General features: G+C 41.3%; 1 protein-coding gene across 1 annotated transcript; it reads right to left on the bottom strand.

The window, feature by feature from the left end:
• Positions 1-1,650: 1,650 nt before the first annotated feature.
• LOC121753760 (protein ABCI7, chloroplastic-like) lies at positions 1,651-7,913 on the bottom strand. Its single transcript, XM_042149010.1, has 3 exons — positions 6,940-7,913; positions 2,913-3,172; positions 1,651-2,377 (listed from the first exon to the last, which is right to left on the bottom strand). Exons 1-3 carry the CDS (start codon positions 7,819-7,821, stop codon positions 2,062-2,064), a joined length of 1,458 nt encoding a protein of 485 aa, XP_042004944.1. The 5' UTR covers positions 7,822-7,913; the 3' UTR covers positions 1,651-2,061.
• Between the last annotated feature and the right edge of the window lie 12,698 nt (positions 7,914-20,611).

The following is a 20,611-nucleotide window of genomic DNA, read 5'->3' as shown; positions in this document are numbered from 1 at the left end:
CACATCACTATCATTTTTCAATGAAAACCATATATTTTGTGATGTAAAAACAAAATAAATTGTCGGATATTGTTGCTGGTCGGAAAAATTAAACAATTATTAAAGTTCACAAAAAAAAACAAATTTTAAAAAAGTTTGGTAATATTGGGAGTCAATATCTCCCATTTTTTTTTACTCTTTGATAATTATCACCACTTTTGTTAAAATTGAAAATAGATGTAATTAGTTAGGTTGATTAGTTGATTTTTTTTTCTTTTACCTAGCTTATATATAAGGCTCCTCATTCTAGTTTGTAGTTAAGAATAGTTACAAATTTACCAAAAATGTAGTCGATATTTCTCCTTTTTTCTCTCTTTTCCCTATCTTTCTTCTTCGAGCGGTTTTCTCAATTCATGGTGGTTTCTCGGTAGTTTTCTCCGCCATTTTTTTCTCCATTGTCAACAACTTTTTGCAACAAATATAACTATACAAAATTTAATTTAGATAGAGACCTTGAATTTCTATATATACAAATTTTTTTGTATATTTTTTATTTAACAGACTCATTAAGGGATTGACTAGGTACGTGAAAATGGGGTTTGAGGATATTAGACAAAAATTCATGGACTTAATTAAAAATAATTGTATAAAGATATAATGATATAAAAGTTACAAGTATAAGGAGCTGAAATAAGATTTGATACTAATAAAATTATTAGAATGATCATAAATTAATACAAGAAAATTTGTAACTTTTTTGATACGCAAACTAATATAAAAGCTACAAAATACAAAAAAACTAAATAAAACAGAACTGAAACAGAAAATATAATTATGTGTTGGTTCATTCCAATGGAGCTCGACGTATTTAACTCTTTTTTAGCAAAAGTAAATACACTATAAAACAGACTCATCTTGATTAAAGGTGATATCATTAATTTACTGGGATAAATATGAAACTAAGCCGTCTTTTATTATAAACAAATATGATCCTGCCAATGTCATTTTTAGACTAAAGTTCAAAATATTTATTTATTTTTAACCATTTTTTTCTATTTTACATATTAATTATATTAGCTTCTAACCCAAAATAGTAAGCATTGGGACTTGGGCCATAATTAACAACTCCGTTAAAATTGACAGTAAACTACACTCCATAATTTAACAAATTTTAGTTGAATTTATTTAATTGTTAAAATTTATAAATAATTTACTAACATACAACAAAATTTGATTAAATTATAAAACAAATCCAATTTGATTGTTGGACAGACTCTTGATATATTACGACGGTGTTCCATGTAAAGGCAAACAATGACTCCCAATATTATTAATTATTATTTTTTTGATAAATCGTCAATAGTTTATACTATAGCTTGTATTGATGTTTTAAGCTATTGAAAAACATTTTTTACAAACTGTCGATAGTTTAAAACGTTAATTGATATTTTTCAAAAAAAAAGGCATATCTTATTTAATAAAAATAAATTAAAATTCAAAGCGAGTCCACAACTCATTCACACTTCACGTTTTGGACATATCACAAAAGTATACTAGAAGAGAAATATGCTCCCTAAACAACATTTTAGTGAAAAGGGAAATATAAACAAATTCAAATTAAGACCAAGTGAAAAGTTGAATGTTTACACATTAAATAAGGTATAGATAAAATGCTGAGAAACTGAATTTATTTATTTATTCTATCTTCTTATAGATACAAATGGAGATGTTCTTCAAGTTGGTAAAAAGAGAGTAGCTTCCCTGCCTATCTATACACAAACCAAAGTACCAACATTCATTATTTTCATTAATCCTATATACTGTTTATTTGTTTTGAAGTACAAGGAAAAACAGAAAAACACAAATCTATAATTTAGTCTGAATGGAGGCAAGTGTATGAATATGTTAAATTTTCCTCAGACAATCCTGCCATAATCTATCTGATCCAGTTTTTGCAGCTTGTGCTGAACCACTAACTGGATGAAGAATTGTTGAATATCACTTTGATATGGCTTTCATATCCAGACGAGACGGTATGGAGAGAAGTAAACCCTTCATAGAAGTTATGCAATGGATCGAGTCTTACCTTGACGGAAGTGCAGGAGTAAGCAATGTTGTAATAAGATTTTCAACCTCCTTTTGGAGAGTAGCATCAGGGAATTGTTCTATAACCTCAGCTGCGAATGAAAAAATCAGAGCTTTTCTTGCAGCAGATTTGTCAATCCCACGTGCTTGGAAGTAGAAGAGCTGGTCTTCTTCCAAATCACTGATTGCAGCTCCGTGGGAGCATTTAACGTCATCCGCTATGATTTGGAGGTTCGGTTTCACATTCACAGTTGCTCGAGGCTCCAAAAGGAGGCTCCTCGACAGTTGTCCTGCATCTGTCTGCTGGGCTTCTCTGTTGGGAAATTACACAAATTAATATTTATGGAAATTGTAATGAAGATCATCTGAAATACACAATAAGTTGAGACTGTTGAGGCATGAAACATTGATATAAAATCCGTACTACTTCAAACAGAGGTTTCCAGCATAATTAAGCACCGGTAATTGTTAGCGCAGAGATTGTAAGCAATTTGCGCAATCAAAAACATTGGTTGCACTAACAAAATTGCTAAAATTGCAGCCTCCTGTTCGTGCAAAATGTATTCTCACGACTAAAATTTAATTTATCATACCAGGACCGAAAGTAGAATTTTTATGGAAAATTGATTAAGTTTATCAGGAAACAAAATTCCATGAATTGTTTTCTTCTCCATGTGCACCAGAAATCACAATAAGTCAACATTAAAAGCGTTTAACATAATACTATTATAAATCATCATCGCATCACCTCAATTAAGGAACTGATTTAATGATATGCTTGATTATTTTAGGGGGGCTGTCATGATGATGTGCTAGTAACTTAAAGGATCGAGAGGAAACTCCAATACCTGTTGACTTGAACATTTCCATCAAAAACAGCCTGTCCTAGCGAATGTGCTACAATAACCTTGTGAAGTTGCCGTGAGAAACCTCGTGGATGGTCCAAGACAAGCTTACTATGCAAGTCTTGCAGCTGATCATCGATTGACAAGTGAAATGATGATAATTCTGTTACAGTATCTGGCCCTTCTTGCTGCACATGGACATTGTGCCGGCTCAGTCTTCCACCAGTGCTGACTTCAATTAGCTCATAGACACTTTTAGATCCCTGCATTCACCAAGCTTGAAAAGTGAACCCAACCAGAAAGGAGCAACTGAACAGTTATGGATGACTATATCAAGCAACTCTACTAGCTGCATAACAATAATTATTACTTGATTAAATATCTACTTCAAGATGACAAAAATGCTCTAGTTGGGAATTTTTAACAGGCAATGACTAAGGCTGGCAGCATGTATGATATACCAGTACATGGGCATCGTAAAAGCTTCTTAAAGCAACTTATGTACAAAACACACATTTCTTGTTGTGACTACACAAGGTACACTTCTGCTGATTATAAACATTATTCTTGAAAATTTCACAATCCCTCCATCCCAGCCTAAGTGAGAAGTTTCTATTTTGGCACACGAATTTAGGTAGTGGTGTTTAGTGAATGAAATTGTAAATAGTAAAGCAGGAGAGAGGAAAGAGTAAGAAATAGAAAGAGAGGATAAAGTATGGGAGATAAGAGGATAAAGTAAGAGAGAGAAAGTGAGTTAATTATTGCCAAAAAAGGAAACGTCTCACTTAGGTTGCGACTAAAAAGGAAATGGTCTTACTTAGGCCACGATGGAGGGAGCATTCGATTTTACATTTTAGAAACACTATTAAGTAAATGATTTGTGATAGTTCTCTGTCACCTCTTTTCACCAAATTCCAAGAAGCACAAGAGAATGTTCATTTACATAATCTTGGCATATGAGTTTAGTATAAAAATATTTTTATTTTATTCCACCTCCAAAGGATGCCAAACTAAAAAGATGGATAAAACATTTCATTTAATTTCCATGCATAACTAAGAAATTTTAACCAAGATGTTTTTACAGGAAAATACAAAGTCACTAATCCTTGCATCACTTATTTAGCATGCTGATAAGCCATTGAAAGAAATTCTCTTCCATTTTACTGTATTATCCTGCTAATCTCTAGAAGTCATCAGTTGAAAGATTTCCTTAGGCTTATCTTCTTCTTTTATACTTTTGTCTTTTTGCTTTCGTTCATTGGGTAATATTAATCAACACGATATAATAGGACTAATTAATGATTTAAGAGTTTAGTAATTGGAAGTTCACTAACAAATCTTAAGCAGGATAGCCCAGGCCTATCATCAATGATACATGCAGGATAAGCAACTTCATACCCTATATGAGGAATGGATGATATGTGGCAGCTTATAAAATGAAGAATGATTTCAAATGGCAAACTTTTGAAACTGCAATAGAAAATAATTTCAGTGATTTCCCAACTCCCAAGTCCATACTTGAAGCTATTATATAATTTCATTAATTTGTATTTAGACACAGTGACACACTTACGTTTGCATAAAAATTTCCAAACTTCTAAAAAGTGAACAGTGTAGCATACAAATCTTGAGGAAATGACACTTATATGATAGCTGTTAAAGTTAACAGTGCGTCATTTGTCAATTGTCTGTCCTCAACTGCCCACAACATTAGTCTAAGAAGTAAGAAAAATATTATGAGTAATTCCCTGAGTATGCTTGCCTAGCAAATTTGTAGTGGAAACAAAAGAAAATCTTGAAAGGTTCTATCTTCAAGATAACAAGCATCTGTCCTATGCATACAAAAATTATCACCATCATCAATAACTAAAAAGAGGAATCAGATACTAAGATTTTCTTCCCTTTTCAACTATTTTGACAAAATAAGGGATTCTATTATTTTCTTTTCGAGAAAAGGGCAGTGTTGTTAGGGGCGTGGGGCGCTCTGGGGCGATTCTATAAAATCTGGGGCGCGGGGCAACGGAGCGACGGGGCGAGAGACCCACGAATCGGGGCGACCGATACTTAAAAAATAGAATTAGTACCACTGCATTATTTTTAATATATAGTTATATAGGTATTTGCTGTTTCTTATACTAATTTGTAGTGCATGCAACTGATTTTTTGTATAAATTTCTTAGTAGTATAAGTGTATAGTGTAACAGTATGTGTCTTTAGGCCTTAAGGCCATCCGCAACGCTGTCTCTTATCCGTCTCTTAACCGTCTCATCTCTTAACTATTCATGGGTCCTACTGTACTTTTCACCCCATCTCTTAACTAAGAGACAACACCTGCAACCCTCCATCTCTTAACAATCTCTTAACCATCTCATCCCTTAACTATTCATTCAATTTCATTTTTTATTTTTATTTCCAACAAATTCAATTAATAAAAACACACTTCATTAAATAAAATAAAATTACAACTTAAAATTCTAAAAAAATAAAAAACCACATTAATAAAATCCTAAAAAAAATAAAAAATGCATAATTTAAAATCTTCCGCTCACCCTCTCTAAATTCAAAATCTCAAAACTCAAAGAAGCATAAGAAGATATCATCAGTTGCGACGTCTTATTCCGTGGGATTAAAGCTCAAGGCAACAAAAATTCGCAGCGATAGACTTGGGGAGGTGAAAGATTTTATTTCGAATTTGGGAGAGAGCTCCGACGAACTTTTAGTATGTGGATTCCAACGATACTTGAAAATTCAGGGTGTTTGATTTTTTTATTCGACACATTTGTTCAAACGGATCCATGAATGAATTAAATTTGGGAGAAGAATAATGTTTTGAGATGAAGAATGTAGAGTGTTTGAGTGAGAATAGAGATTTTTTTTATAGTGGATTAATTTGTGGGAATGATTTGATATTTATTGAAGTGATTGTGGGCTTAAAAAAATTAAAAATTTGCAAAAAACGGCTATAAACGGCTAGTATATTTTTTCAGATTTTTAAAAAAAATTTAATTTTTCCTGAATTTTTAAAAAATAAACAAAAAAAACATCTTTCGGATAAAAACGACGCCCACTCGCGGGCCGGCGAGTGGGCGTCACTGACGAACCGGAGCTCACCTCGTGGCGCTGGAGCGTGGCGAGCTGTCTCGCCAGCCGTCCCTCCAGGACGAGCCGCTCACCGAGACGTGACCGAGACGGATAAGAGACGCATTACGGATGCTCTAACTAAGAGAGAAATACATGTTCGAAATTTCCTAGAAGCATAGTACTATAAATAAATATATAATATTACCAGTAGGCACCTATAAGGAAGAGTGTAGTAAATGCTTTCTTCAAGAGAGAAACAGAGAGATGACTTATTTTATTTATTTAGTAGACTTAAAAAGTTGCAGCACTGCCACTAATTGATTACTTAAGACACTTAAAAAGCTGTGCTTAAATTGTAACGTTAAAATATGAGTGATCCCTTCATCTTACTCATCCCTTCTTCCCTCTTTATTAAATACGCCGGAATTCTAAGCATGAAACAGCCGACGCCCCACCATCGCCCCGCTTGCGCTTCAGCCGCCCCAACCCGCCCCAGTCTCGCCCCATGAATATCGTTTGGCCCAGGGTGGCTGGGGCGACTACAGCCGCGCCCTGACCGCCCCAAGCGCGATTTTCACAACACTGGAAATTTAGGTAAATTGAATGATTGGAGACTAAGAGTGGCTAAGAAATTCGAAATCCTAGTGTAGGCATGCTAATTTCTAAAATAAGATAATGTTCCCCCTCTTTATCATGCAATGAAATTAACATGATTTACATCTACAGTTCTACACTATTCACTTGCTGCTAGAGATAGAATTCAAGTAATAACATCTTCTACCATTTCTGATTCATTCATTTTCTTCCTAATCAGTATCACTCAGAAGGAGGCCATTCGGCAGTTTCCACATGAGAATGCGAACAAACAAAGCATTGGAAGTAACAAAATGTACAGCAATTCGCAATCAAGTAAGATAAAGCTCAAGAAGTAGATGCAAAAACTACCTACCTGGCAAACTGAAGTCCACTTAACATGTGCAGCACCTAATGACTGTGTTTGGATGTACGAGTGGCAGACCTTAGCCCCGTCGCTAACAACGACCTCCATAACTGAATTCGTCCAATAACACCTGTCATCCCCATCTCCACCAACATACTCCTCGACTATACCAATATCCCCACCTTTCTCAACCAAAACCAGCACTCTCGGGTTCGAAATTGGCAGAGATTTCGAGCCCTTATAGCTCCTATTCATCGAAAAGAATCTCAAATGCAACGGTTTCTCAACCTTGCAGCCCTCAGGCACATACACAAGAACCACATCAGGAGCACCCACACCATTGAGAGACCAAAACAAGTCCCCTTGAAAATTGGAGACGTATTTCGACACCTTCTCCATCAACCCCTTCGAATTAAGATCCGACAGCCTCCCAACAAACACCCCATCGGGCAATTCGGATAAATTCGACAACGATTCCACCAAATAGCCGTCGATTATTGCAATATTAGGGGAAATCGAATCGGCGAAACCGCTTAGCGCGTCCAAATTCTGCGTAGGCGCTAGGGTTACGGGATGAATTTGGGAATTCCTGATGAAGGAAGTGTCGGTGAACCTAAAGGGCTCGTCTTTTCTAGAAGGCCAGGGCGTAGTGAGGAGGGATTGGGAGGAGATGTCCCTGAGCTTCTGGAGCGGCGGAGGAGGGGAGGAGGAGGAGGAGGCGATAGAGTCCTCGAGAGTCTCTGCTAGGCGGAGAACGTGGGGGTCTGAGAGGGTAGCGAGGGTTGGGGGTTGGGAGAAGAGTTTGGTAGAGGTGGCTCGCGGAGGTCGGGAACAGGGGCGCGGCGGCGGGCATGGCTTTGGGAGGTAAGAGTTGAGAGCTGAGATAGACATTGGCTCCGCCGTCTGAATAGCAGTGATTCGCCGCAGCTGGTTTTGACCACTGAAAACTGGTAGCCACTAGAAACTTAATAATTTCGGTATATTCGAACTAGAAAATTTTCAGTCATAATAATCTACGTGTGTGTTTGGTTTGATAGACAAAATAATACTAAGATACAATATAGAATAAGTTGAGATGGACTTTGTATAGAATTAGATTAGTATTGAATTCCATTTTGGTATTTGGTTATCTTGTATCATCTTAATAAGATGTTTGGTACATAAGACTAAAAATAAGATTATTTACAAATAAATTTGGTTCAATCAATTAATTTAATAAATATAAAATTATTAACTGACTGAACAATTCAATTTGTTTGAGCCCAAGTCACGTACTAATATATTTCTAGCCCTACTTGTGTTGACGTGAAAACCGTCGAACCCTCTCCTCAACAATCGGTTATTAGCCATGCCTTGGAAATTGGAACAAATAAGCCAAATCCCAACAGAATACAACTCCTCAATTTACATAAATCTGCCCACAACTCCACGACCCCACATCTTCCATTCAGTTTCGAAAAGAGGGGAAGAAAGGGAGTTGCTCTGCGTTCCTTTTCGGATCAGCGATGGAGTCTCGCGGCGGCGTGATTTCGGGTGGAGCAGCAGCGGCGTGATTGGACAGACGGAGGAGCTGCGAAGTGATGAAGTGGAGACGACGCCGACGGTCTCACACCGGAGACGACAGCGACTGGATGGCGCGGTGCAGAGCTAGGAGAGGAGATGACAGAGACGGAGGCGCTGATGGATTCGGACGGCGACGACTCCTACTCCGATAAGCAGCCTCACAACCAACAACAACAGCGGCGAGCGGACTGCGCAGCCCACGACGGCGGTGGAGGAAGCATGACGACGCTGTGCAATTGAAACGGGAAAAGATGGAGAGTTCACGGTTGCGACGACGGCTGCACGGCGGACAGCGGCTGTCTCGATCTGGAGCAGCGGCGGCTGGACTTCGGCAGTCACAGAGTGAAGAGGAGACGACAGTGCTTGATGCAGCAGCTCGCATCGGCGGACAGCAGCTCGCGTGGCGAAGAACGGTGGCAGCGGCAATGCCGAGTTTTGCCAGAGAGAAGAAGCGAGGGAGAAAAGAAAGTTGCTGCTCAAATTTGGAGATTTGTTCCTCTAAATGTTAAGTTAGAAGAGAGGGAAACGGAAAGAGAGGTGGAAGAGAAGAAGAAGGAAAATAATTTGGAAAACTTCAAAATCCATGGATTTCACGTAAGGTGAGAATGAGTTCAAGTTTTGGGCCCTTTTTTTTATTTAAATGTTTGGGCCATGTGAATTAATTTATAGATATGGGCCTATTGTTTTAGTGAAGGAGATGATTGGAGTTAATCTAGTTTTTGGGCCGGAGTACATTAAATCAATAGGTGACTCTATGTTTGGGCCATTTGAATTAAGGCTTTAAACGAACGGGGTGGGCTTTCTTTTACTAAAATTCTTTTATGTTTCGAAATATGATTGTGGAGCTATAAGGGTGGTTTAAAGTGTTATGTCATGCCATGATTGTTTTGATGTTGAGATTGTTGCCTGATGCCTAGTTCGTTTGAGCTTGCTCAGTTAGGCTATAAGACTATGTTGAGATTGTGCTTGATGCCTAGTTTGTGAGTTCGCTCCATTAGGCTATAGGGCTATGATAAACGAATTCGGGTCTGAGTAGGCTGTGTACATATAGTGGATCGTGAGCCGTCCTTGCTAGTCGGCCGGTCTCGTGGGCGAATAGTGTGGCCACACTTTCGTCGCACTATGGTAAGAGGATGTGATTGATTGATGAGAAAGTGGGGAGATTGTTTTGTCTGGCCAGACTATGAAAATGTTTTTGTGTTCTCGATGATATTTCTTAACTACATATAAAACTCGAGTTCACTGGTTTGGATGACATAAATGTTATAAAATGTTTTCGGCATGAGCCCATTGAGTACAACAAGTACTCAGCCCTGCATGTGTTTTCCCTATGTGCAGGTTGAGCGGGATGTTGCGATGGATGTTGAGTGAGCTTCAGGAATTCCAGAATGAGTCGTGTCTTCATACATGGGCGTCATCCTATGACTCTCCTTTGATACTTGTTTTTCCGCTGCCGTGTTTCGAATCATTCTTGTTAAAGTCTTTCATTTTTTCCCACACTACGGTATGACATTATTTACCTTGAGATATTAATCCGTTGTTTAACTACTCGATAGACCAAAATATTTCCTTTTGAAGTTAATTGGGTTTTCATATTCAATCTCGTCCTTTATTGTTGTCTTTCATTGCGTCCCCCTTTTCTTCTCCGCTCCTTAGTCCCTCCCCTCGTCACATTTTCCCCGTCTTCACTATCCTTAGTAAAGGCGGTTGTGACAAGTTTTTAGTGGACGAGATCATTCACTAAAAAGGGAATGATTTAATTAAAGAGGAAGTCCCAAAATACTCGTAATTTCGGTTTGGACGGGCAGTCAATATTATATTTATAGGAGGCCAAGATTAAATCCCATGATTAAATATGTATCATGTTTGGTTCATAAGATTGAACCCTACAACTTAATCCTAGGTGGATAGTCTCATGATAATTAGTCATAGCCTCCCCCTCCAATTAAAATAATCCCACAACTTAATCCTAGATGGATAGTCTCATAATATTAGTCATGACAACCGAACGCCACCATAGTGGATGATAATAATATTTCAAGTTTGATCTTAAATTAAATTAGTTTAAATTTAATTAGCGAAACCTGAACTATAGCCCAACTCAATCCTCCACTAATCTATAATTTGTCCCAAAATAATAACTTAATATAAAAGGGATAAGAGGAGAAGACGGATTACAGAGAGATTGAAAAATAACGATTTCTAGGGTTATTCAACCTAGAGATTTCTGCCTTCAATTCTTCTCCAGCTTTTGAGGATTTGACGAGCTTTGTCCACACAAAGGTTAAATTCGAGTTAAAGAAAACAAATCAGAAGATTCGTGGTTGAGATCAATTGAAGAATGTGATAGAATTCAACTCTTGAGTTCTTACGGTAAGTTGTATTTAATTGCATATATTCAGTATAATATGTGATTATATGCTTAGGAACATATTTCTAGTTTACAATCTGATAAAAACACATTTAGATATAAATTTTCCAATCAAACTAAATATATTTTAATTGTGTTTTACCAAAATTGAAAAACCTCCGCTGTGAAAACCATCACATTACTCATTATAAGGAAGATAAAATTTGTCTTCGAGAATTAGCTGTGGAGATGAAGCTACAGTGGTGGTTTCTAACCTTTCTTGCTGAATACTTGGCGAATTAGTCGTGGCTGGTGTAATTTGAAAGCTTATCTTTTATTCAAGAACAACTATTTGTCTTGGCCATTTGCTGAGATATGTACAAATGTTTCTAACTTTCATATATTCTGTGAAATGAACTATATTTAACTTCTTCGCTTGTGTCAAACAATGAAAATTGATGCTTCCTTGTGCACCGTCTCAGAGCTCTTTTCGGAAGACGGTCGAGTCTTCCCTTTTTTTTGTTACATTCTCAAGTACCTGAACTTATGAAGTCTCGTTTCTGTAGTGGACCAATTTGTTAACATCCCGCCGAGCCATTTTTTATTAACACAATGACACCGGGCTTTTATTGGATAAGTGAATATATAACCTACAGAAAAATGGGCTAATCCAACCAATCTTGCTTGCACAATAGAAAGCGCCACGGGTTTATCTCTCCATCGAATCAAATTCGCCAAAGGTGTGCGTTCATGAGCCCATGCTAAAGTTTCAATCAATTCTTGCCAATATCCCCATCAGGTGTTATATGTCTATCTTGTTGGGGTTTGTATACTAAAAGACAAGCGTACATGCCTTTGTACAGTCAGCTTGTGCATGTATACGACAAACGCCACGTCCACTTGTTTATCTAATAATGAGAATAAATAATATAATATAATGGTTTATTTATTGAAAATATAATAAATAAGTCTAAGGCTTCTTACTAAGAAGATCAAGTAGGGAAATTCGATGAATCTCCTCATGAGTTTTCCAGTAGGGGACTTGGCCAGATCTAGTAAGAAGAAAAATGTATTCACAACCTAGATAGGATTTGGCTACCTATTGGTATGGTTGCGGTGTTTGTGATAATTCTTTCTTACCTAAGATGAGATTAGTAACACCGGGGTGGTAAAGCATTGAAATGATCTAATACGAAGTGTATTCTTTATTGCTATCTACTGAAAGAATACATTTCAGAAATTTTAGTATTTCTAGTCTATGAAATTAATATCAATATTGTTTATTTAATCAGACGCCACTTTGACTTATCAATATGGGAGAGTTTGCACGTAACTCAAACATGATATCTTGGGTGGTAGTAATTGAATAACAAGAAGGTATTGGAATATTATTTCATAGAATTCGTGTGCCCAGTATGGTATGATTAAATCTCCAAGAGGTGTTTAAAAAAGGAATTTATTATTCAGAAAACTGCGCGGTTGGAATTTATTTCCACGAATAATAAATAAAGTTTCAAACTAGAAAACTCTTTGGAGAATTAATTTAATTCAAGTCACGTAGCAGACAAAAGAATTAAATTGAAGGATTAAGATAATCTTAAAAGCGGGAAATATTATAAAATAAAATGGACCCAAGTTATTTGTAATTTGGTGATTTAGATGGGAGTGCAATATTATTCTTTAGTGGAACAAAATAATATTCTATTGATAATATATTAAATCATGGGTCATTTGATTTAATTAGATATTTATCTTTTAATTAGATATTTATCTAATGGGTGAGCCCAACATCTATTTCTTTCCAAGGATCCCCATCCTAGCCCAATAAGTCCAAGCTTATAAATAGTGAAGAGATGGGAAACCCTAGCATGCACAACACCACACAACTCACTCCCTCCTAAACCCTAGCCGCCGTCGCCGGCTTCTCGCTCTCTCTTGCCTCGGTTTTCATGCCCTAGCACGTGGGAGATTAAGGTTTTGGTTTTTGTTCTTGTTCTATCCTAATTCATAGGATTAGATCAAGACAATCTCGGGTTTGTGTTGGTTTTTCCCTAGATCTCATATCACTTTTATTTGATTCTTCAAGATCCGCCCACACAGATGAATAATCAAGGACGTGTGAATAGTATGAAAGATTCGTGGTCGATAAATCAAGGATCTCCAGGTGGTGCAGCTAGCAACGTCAATCCTATGATGAATCAAGAGGTAACAATCGAATCTACATCAAATTGCATGTTGATGGGGTGCGTACTAAACAAGCCCAACAGCAATGACGGCCCATCAGCCCAAGGAAGAGTATGAGTTCGGCCCAAAGCCCAAGGAAGAGTATGAGTTCGGCATTACCAAAGAGTTCGGCCTCAGCCTACAGCTCGGTAAAAGCCAACCAATCAAGCTCTGCTCTCAGGTCGGCATCAAGCTCTACTCTCAGATCGGCAACCAAAGCAGTTCGGTCTCAGTAAGAGTTCGGCCTCAGCCTACAGCTCGGTAAAAGCCAACCAATCAAGCTCTGCTCTCAGGTCGGCATCAAGCTCTACTCTCAGATCGGCAACCAAAGCAGTTCGGTCTCAGTATTCGACCGAACAAGGAGTTAGTGGACCCATACAGGATTTCCACAACTTCCAACACACCCACTACCACGTGGTGTCAACTCAGGCCACGATCGTAGGCCATGACCTACGCTACATGCAGGACCTCCATGACCTCCACGACATCCACAACCATCATTAGTGGTGATGCAAGCCACGATCTTAGTTCAATGTATAAATAGAACTTAGATCTGGTAGAAAAAGGTTAAGCTCTCTAGAGATAAAACATCATATAGCAAGTCTGTGTTGTAAGCTGTAGAAAACAGATCAAGCAATACAACTCTGCCCTCTTTTCTTCCCGTGGACGTAGATTTACCTCAGTAAATCGAACCACGTAAATTCTCTGTGTCGTGATCTGTATTCTCTACCAGCATTTACTAACATCAGAAATTTGCGGATCCATCACTGGCGCCGTCTGTGGGAAGCAGAGAACCAAATTTGTGATAAAGCAAATTTTTGACCCTTTTTCCACCCCGAAAAAAATGCATACCAGATCACACACTACCCGTAATACCGTTCGTGAAAACCATGAGGAAGCTAGTCCAGCCCGCAGGTCCGGAAAACAGCCTCGGGAGACATCTACTTCCAGTTTTCACAATGAAGGAACAAGCCGCTCAAAAGGTCCACACACCGAGTCTTCCCAGCAGCCTGATTTCAATGAGGCTGTCAAGCTGTTCTTGGCTGAGAAGCAGGATGAGTTCTTAGCCTTCCTGCAAAAGAGCCAAGAGCCGAAGACGAAAACGGTGGATTCTCCTTCCTCATCCAGACATGAAAGTCGCTACCGCAGTAGTGACGTGTCTTCCAGGAGAAAGAATCCTCAACCCCGACATGTTCCTGTTCCTCCTCGGTACCGGAACCACAGGAGAACTCCCTCTCCTCCGTACCGAAGAGATGTCGGGCTCGCCATGTACGGAGCATTAAAGACTCCGTTCTCGGACGATATCACCCGAACTCCTTTGCCGCGGAACTACCGGACACCGTCAATGACTTATGACGGGCTAGTGGATCCTCATGACTTCTTAGGACGCTATCAATATAATATGGCGAACCAGGGTCTCAATGAGGTCCATATGTGCAAGCTGTTCCCCGAGCTGCTTATCGGGAACGCGAGAAGGTGGTTCGATAGCCTCCCCCAAGGCGGCATTAGATCTTACCGAGATCTAATGGATGCTTTCCACAGGAGGTTCTTTCAGAAAGCGGAAGCCCGGATCACTTCGGCTCAGCTGCTTTCTATACGTCAAGGTCGCGACGAAAAGATCAGCGACTTCATGACGAGATTCCACAAGGAATGCCTACAAGTAGATGATCTCAACGATCTACTTGTCTTTTCGGCATTCCAAAATGGAATCCTGCCCGGAGCTCTCTACAGAAAGCTCGTGGAATGCAGTCCGCAAACAGCTCAAGAGATGTGGGACATTGCGGACAAGTTTTCTCGTGCCGATGAGGCAGACCGTCGAAAACGGTCTTTAGACAGCTCATCTAGAGAAGACAAAAAGAAGCCCGATCATAGCGATCAGAGGCTTCCTCGCCGAACACCTTCCCCACCAAAGGAGGGATAGCGGTCATCCGAGGTGATCGAAAAAGAGCAAGTGTGTTCGCAGATTGCGCTTAAAAGTGCCGAGCAATCAGTTCGGCACCATCAAGCATAGCAATCACAGCAGCCGGAGTCAGAGGCAGGCGAAATGACCGAAGTCACACCGGAGCCGAACTCGATGGTGTACGGCACTGAAGCCGTGATTCCGGTTTAGGTCGGCATACCCAGTCCCCGAACTCAATTTCTCCTCAGAAATGAATGGTGACGGACTGAGAACCGAACTAGATCTTGCCGAAGAAAGAAGAGAATTGGCCTGCATAAAAGCAGCCAAGTACAAGGAGCAAGTAGCCCGGTATTACAACCAAAGGGTGAAGAAGCTGCAATTTCAAGTGGGAGATCTCGTCTTGAGAAACAACGAAGTAAGCCGAGCAGAAAAGCTGGGCGAACTCGAACCCACATGGGAAGGTCCATATCGGGTGTCAGAAGTCCTCGGCAAAGGGTCTTACAAATTGACTCACGTGTCAGGAGCACAAGTACCCCGAACATGGTACGTTTCCAACCTCAAAAAGTTCCATTTGTAAGAGACAGTCCGGTCAGTCAGTCTTGTGTCCTGTTCGGTCAATGTGCTTTCTTTGGTTTGCTTGGTCTTTGTTTGTCTCTGTGCGTTTTATCTGTGCGTTTTGTCTGTCTATGTGCGTGTCGTCTCTTACAAATGTTACTGAGGTATCTTGTTCTTCGAAGGCTGATCCCCTTCTTAGAACATATACGAGCCAACGATTGTGAGTCAAAGCTTCTAAAGAGGATACAAGACCACAATTCAGCTTAACCAGCAGTCCGTCTGAAACGAACTGCAATAAGCCAACGATTGTGAGTCAAAGCTTCTAAAGAGGATACAAGACCACAATTCAGCTTAACAAGCAGTCCGTCTGAAACGAACTGCAACAAGCCAACGACTGTGAGTCCAAGCTTCCAAGGAGGATACAAGACCACAATTCAGCTTAACAAGCACTTCGTCTGAAACGAACTGCAATAAGCCAACGATTGTGAGTCCAAGCATCTCAGGAAGATACAAGACCACAATTCGGCTTAAGAAATAAGCACTTCGTCTGAAACGAACTGCAATAAGGGAAAGTCCGATCCACGCGATAAACCTCGCCGAATTAGGACGACCAAGTTCGGTCAAAGAAGTTTACCTCATAAGACCGAGGACGACCATGTCTAGTCAAAGAGGTTTACTGCATAAGACCACTTCGGTTAACTGGGAAAGTCCGATCCACGCGATAAAACTCGCCGAATTAGGACAAGGGAAAGTTCGATCCCGGCGACAAAAATCGCCAAATTAGAACACAAACCAAGTCCGGTCAAAGATGTTTATTTCATCAGACCAAAGACGAGTCCGGTCAAAGATGTTTATTTCATCAGACCAAAGACGAGTCCGGTCAAAGATGTTTATTTCATCAGACCAAAGACGAGTCCGGTCAAAGATGTTTATTTCATCAGACCAAAGACGAGTCCGGTCAAAGATGTTTATTTCATCAGACCAAAGACGAGTCCGGTCAAAGATGTTTATTTCATCAGACCAAAGACGAGTCCGGTCAAAGATGTTTATTTCATCAGACCAAAGACGAGTCCGGTCAAAGATGTTTATTTCATCAGACCAAAGACGAGTCCGGTCAAAGATGTTTATTTCATCAGACCAAAGACGAGTCCGGTCAAAGATGTTTATTTCATCAGACCAAAGACGAGTCCGGTCAAAGATGTTTATTTCATCAGACCAAAGACGAGTCCGGTCAAAGATGTTTATTTCATCAGACCAAAGACGAGTCCGGTCAAAGATGTTTATTTCATCAGACCAAAGACGAGTCCGGTCAAAGATGTTTATTTCATCAGACCAAAGACGAGTCCGGTCAAAGATGTTTATTTCATCAGACCAAAGACGAGTCCGGTCAAAGATGTTTATTTCATCAGACCAAAGACGAGTCCGGTCAAAGATGTTTATTTCATCAGACCAAGACGAGTCCGGTCAAAGATGTTTATTTCATCAGACCAAAGACGAGTCCGGTCAAAGATGTTTATTTCATCAGACCAAAGACGAGTCCGGTCAAAGATGTTTATTTCATCAGACCAAGGACCAAGTCCGGTCAAAGAAGTTTACTTCATAAGACCGAGGACAAGTACGATGAAATTTTTTCGCTAAGCTGTAAATACAGTGTTAGAAGCGAAAACAAAATTTCATTTTTCAAATCTTGTTCGGCATACAACTCAGCTACCCTACAAAATGGCGTTACGCTATTACAAAGGACTATTCTACTGTCCAGGGTTGCTGAAGTTAAGCCACCTATCTGCAAAATCCTCTGGAAGCCGAGTTCGGTTGTTCCGAGCAGATGAAGAATAAGCAGGTCGACGAGATGCTATCCTCGACCCAACACCTCTTCCGCGAGCCCCAGAAGCTCTAACCCCTCGGCGATGAAGAGTCTCTGCAATAAGCATCTGCTGATCTTGCTCGCTCATAGTCACAACTCCTCGGCGAATTTCAGTCCGTCCCTGTCTTGACGATTCCGGTTGCTCCTGAGCCCGTTCTCGTCTTGACGTTTCCGGCTGATCCGGAGTTCGTTGTTGACTTGGAGTAGGATTTTGAACAAGGGAACCAGAGGCTTGATCTGGAGTGCGAGCATCTGTTGGCGGGAAATGCCTAAGGAATCTCTCGATTGCGGGACGCCGGGAAAGAATGATGTCGTACCGAGAAGCCCAGCGCCGTAATGATTTCACAACTTGTTGGCAAGCCGAGCTCTCCAGCGCATTGTTCCTCCGGAGTACATGATATTCCTCCCACAGTTCGTCAACTCGACTCTGAACATCTGATATGGTCACTCCCCCGCGCACACGGATGTAATCCTCGTACGCAGTCCTCTCAGCAACGGTCGTATTCAGCTCGGCCTCCAGATCCTTCTTATCGGACTCTAAGTCCTTATTATCGGCCTCTAGCTTCACTAAACGAGCCAGAAGCTCGTCATTCTTCGTCTGATCGGCTATAGCTCTTTTCTCAGCTTCGTCTAAAGCCGAAGAGTACAGCCGTTTCCAGTGAAGTATCTCCATCTCCTTGAGTACAAAGCAGCTATATTAGTTCGGCAGCTGTACCGAGCAGATAGTAAAATACAACAGGAATAAAGGCGAGTACGAAAAGCTATACGAAGACAAGTGTAGAGAATTTTTCATTCACAAGGAAAACTTTTTTACACTAGGAGGGCTTCAAGGCCATTTTACAAGGAAGAAACTAGACTAAGAGAAGGGAGACGAAATCATACTCCGCCAGCTTCGTCTCCGGATCCTCGGTTTGGTTCAGCTTTTTTCTCCTGAGCTACCTCAGCCTCGGCCTCGCACCCTGCCGGCCTCGCCTCCGCCTCCTGATCGGCTTCCTTCTCCGGATGCCCGGCCCGCTCGACTTCGGCCTCCCGCTCCAGCGGCTCGGCCTCACCCTCTCCGTTGTAAGTCGAAGCGGGTGAAACGGGTCCCACGGAGGCAAAGATAGCCTCCAGGTTCTCGTCCCGATCAGCTCGACAACTCCGGACTCGGTCTGCAGAAAGCAGGACCGAGGATGAAGCGAGCTCCTCAAGGAGCGGCAGATTCTGAAGCCGAGCTGCTATCTCTCGGCTGTACAGAGGCAGCACGACGTCGGCCCCCTCCTCGCCCTTATCGGTAATTAGCCTTACCAGACTACCGACAAAGGCCGAGAACTGGCTGCTCAAAAAGAGTTTCTCCGTGTAAACACGGAGAGCCTCCCCCTGGGCAGCCACGGCGGCCGCCTCCTTCTGAGCCTCCCGGTGCTTCGTCTGCTCTTGCAGGATGATGAGCTGGTTTTTGGCTGACCGGGCTTCATCCTGAGCCGAGATCCTAGCAGCTCGGGCCCTCTCAAATTTGGCCTCAGCCTGTTCGGCCAGACTACGAGCAAGATGCAACTTCTTCTGCATCTCCTCGTAGTCGTGGGATGCTTTGGAGAGCTCCACGGAGACGAGTTTGGCTCTCTGAAGATGAACAAGGAAAAAACTCAACAGAATGGCCATCAAAAAATGTGGAAAAGAAGCCAAGTCAGAAAGCTTACCTCCACAAAATTCGTCGGCCATTGAAAAGGCTCAGGGACGTGTTCCGGGATGTCTGCAACCACCTCGGAGATGACCAGGTCTTTCCCCGGCACTCTTGGGGACTCATGAAATTTCCCCTTCCCTTTAGCCGAACACGACTCCGGCACTTTCGGATCCGAAGAAGAGGTTTTTTGCCTCTTCGGATTCTTCTCGGCTTCAGACGCCGAGCGAGGGGCTCTCTGCCTCTCCGGCTCCACAAGCTCGGAGGACTTTCGGATAGCCTTGTTCAGCATGTACACTGCCAAAAAGCAAGAAAGCAAGGTTAGTTTTCTTCGTTAAAGCAGTAGAGCATAAAGATAAAGAGAAATCCTCACCCTCGGCCTCTTCGTCCGAAGACGAGATATCGAACACGACGTCGCCCTTGACGAGCTCAGACTCCGTGTATTGTTTCCTAACTATGGGAATCTTGTTGAGCTCGCCATCGAGCTCGTCCAACGGTTCAGGCCGAGGATGACGGATAACGGACTTCGGCCCTCTCCAGGGAAAACTAGGAGTCGCGGTCCTATCATAGTAGAAGAAGCGGTTTTGCCACTTCGGCCACTTCGTTTTACAAAAGGCCCTAAAGGGCTGTACAGGGATCAAGTAAAACCAAGACCCCTTCCTCTTAAATTGAAAGAATTTAAGGATCGCCTTCAAAGACAAATCCCTTCCTAACTTACGGAGTTCGGCAGCGAAGGCCGACAAGTGCCTCCAAGAGTTCGGAGTCACCTGGCCTAAAGGAAGCTGAAAAAAATCTAGTAAATCTATAAAGGCAGAAGGGAGGGGGAAACGAAGCCCGCATTCTAAGCAGGCCTCGTACACGGTGGCGTAACCCTCCGGCGGGGAGTCAGCCCTATGATCACCGTCAGGTACCACCGCCTTCCCCCCAGGAAAAAAGTATTTTTCGGGTAGGGATATCACAGTATCCTTACTCAAAATACTATGGAAATACTCTACGGTCTTCTCCCCGGACTCTTTCCGGCCAGAAGACCCCTTACCGCCTCTCCTACCGCTACCCGACTCCGAAGAAGAAGAAGACATTTTTCTTACTTTTTGAAGGTGAAGAAAGTCTGAAGAAATTCTTGAAAGCGGAGAGAGAATTTTCGCAAAAAAGAGAGTGCAGAAAAAGCAGTCGCAAAAGTGCTTCAATGATGAAGAAAGGAGGTATTTATCAGATTCGGCGAAGATTTCAAAATCGTCGCACCGTTTCGAATCCCACCTTTTCAGGATTCAACGGCCGGATTTTACTGTCGCATTTAATGCAAGGCACGTCCCCTGACATCAGCCTCCCCCGTACCTTTATCCAGAATGCCGAAGTGACTCGCTTCGCCGAAGTGATTCACTTCGTCTTTCGGGGGGGGTAGTGATGGGGTGCGTACTAAACAAGCCCAACAGCAATGACGGCCCATCAGCCCAAAGCCCAAGGAAGAGTATGAGTTCGGCATTACCAAAGAGTTCGGCCTCAGCCTACAGCTCGGTAAAAGCCAACCAATCAAGCTCTGCTCTCACCAACCAATCAAGCTCTGCTCTC

Source organism: Salvia splendens, chromosome 11 (genome assembly GCF_004379255.2).
Source record: "Salvia splendens isolate huo1 chromosome 11, SspV2, whole genome shotgun sequence".
Taxonomy (NCBI): domain Eukaryota; kingdom Viridiplantae; phylum Streptophyta; class Magnoliopsida; order Lamiales; family Lamiaceae; genus Salvia; species Salvia splendens.
Note: the sequence above shows the minus strand (reverse complement) of the source record. Positions and strands in the feature narration are given on the sequence as shown.

What these genes read in the sequence shown, in the direction of transcription:
- LOC121753760 (XM_042149010.1), bottom strand. Translation starts at nt 7,821, where the DNA reads ATGTCTATCTCAGCTCTCAACTCTTACCTCCCAAAGCCATGCCCGCCG. An exon ending in AGTGGACTTCAGTTTGCCAG is followed by an intron (nt 3,173 to 6,939) that starts GTAGGTAGTTTT and finishes TGGTGAATGCAG; the next exon opens with GGATCTAAAAGTGTCTATGA. An exon ending in GGAAATGTTCAAGTCAACAG is followed by an intron (nt 2,378 to 2,912) that starts GTATTGGAGTTT and finishes ATTTCCCAACAG; the next exon opens with AGAAGCCCAGCAGACAGATG.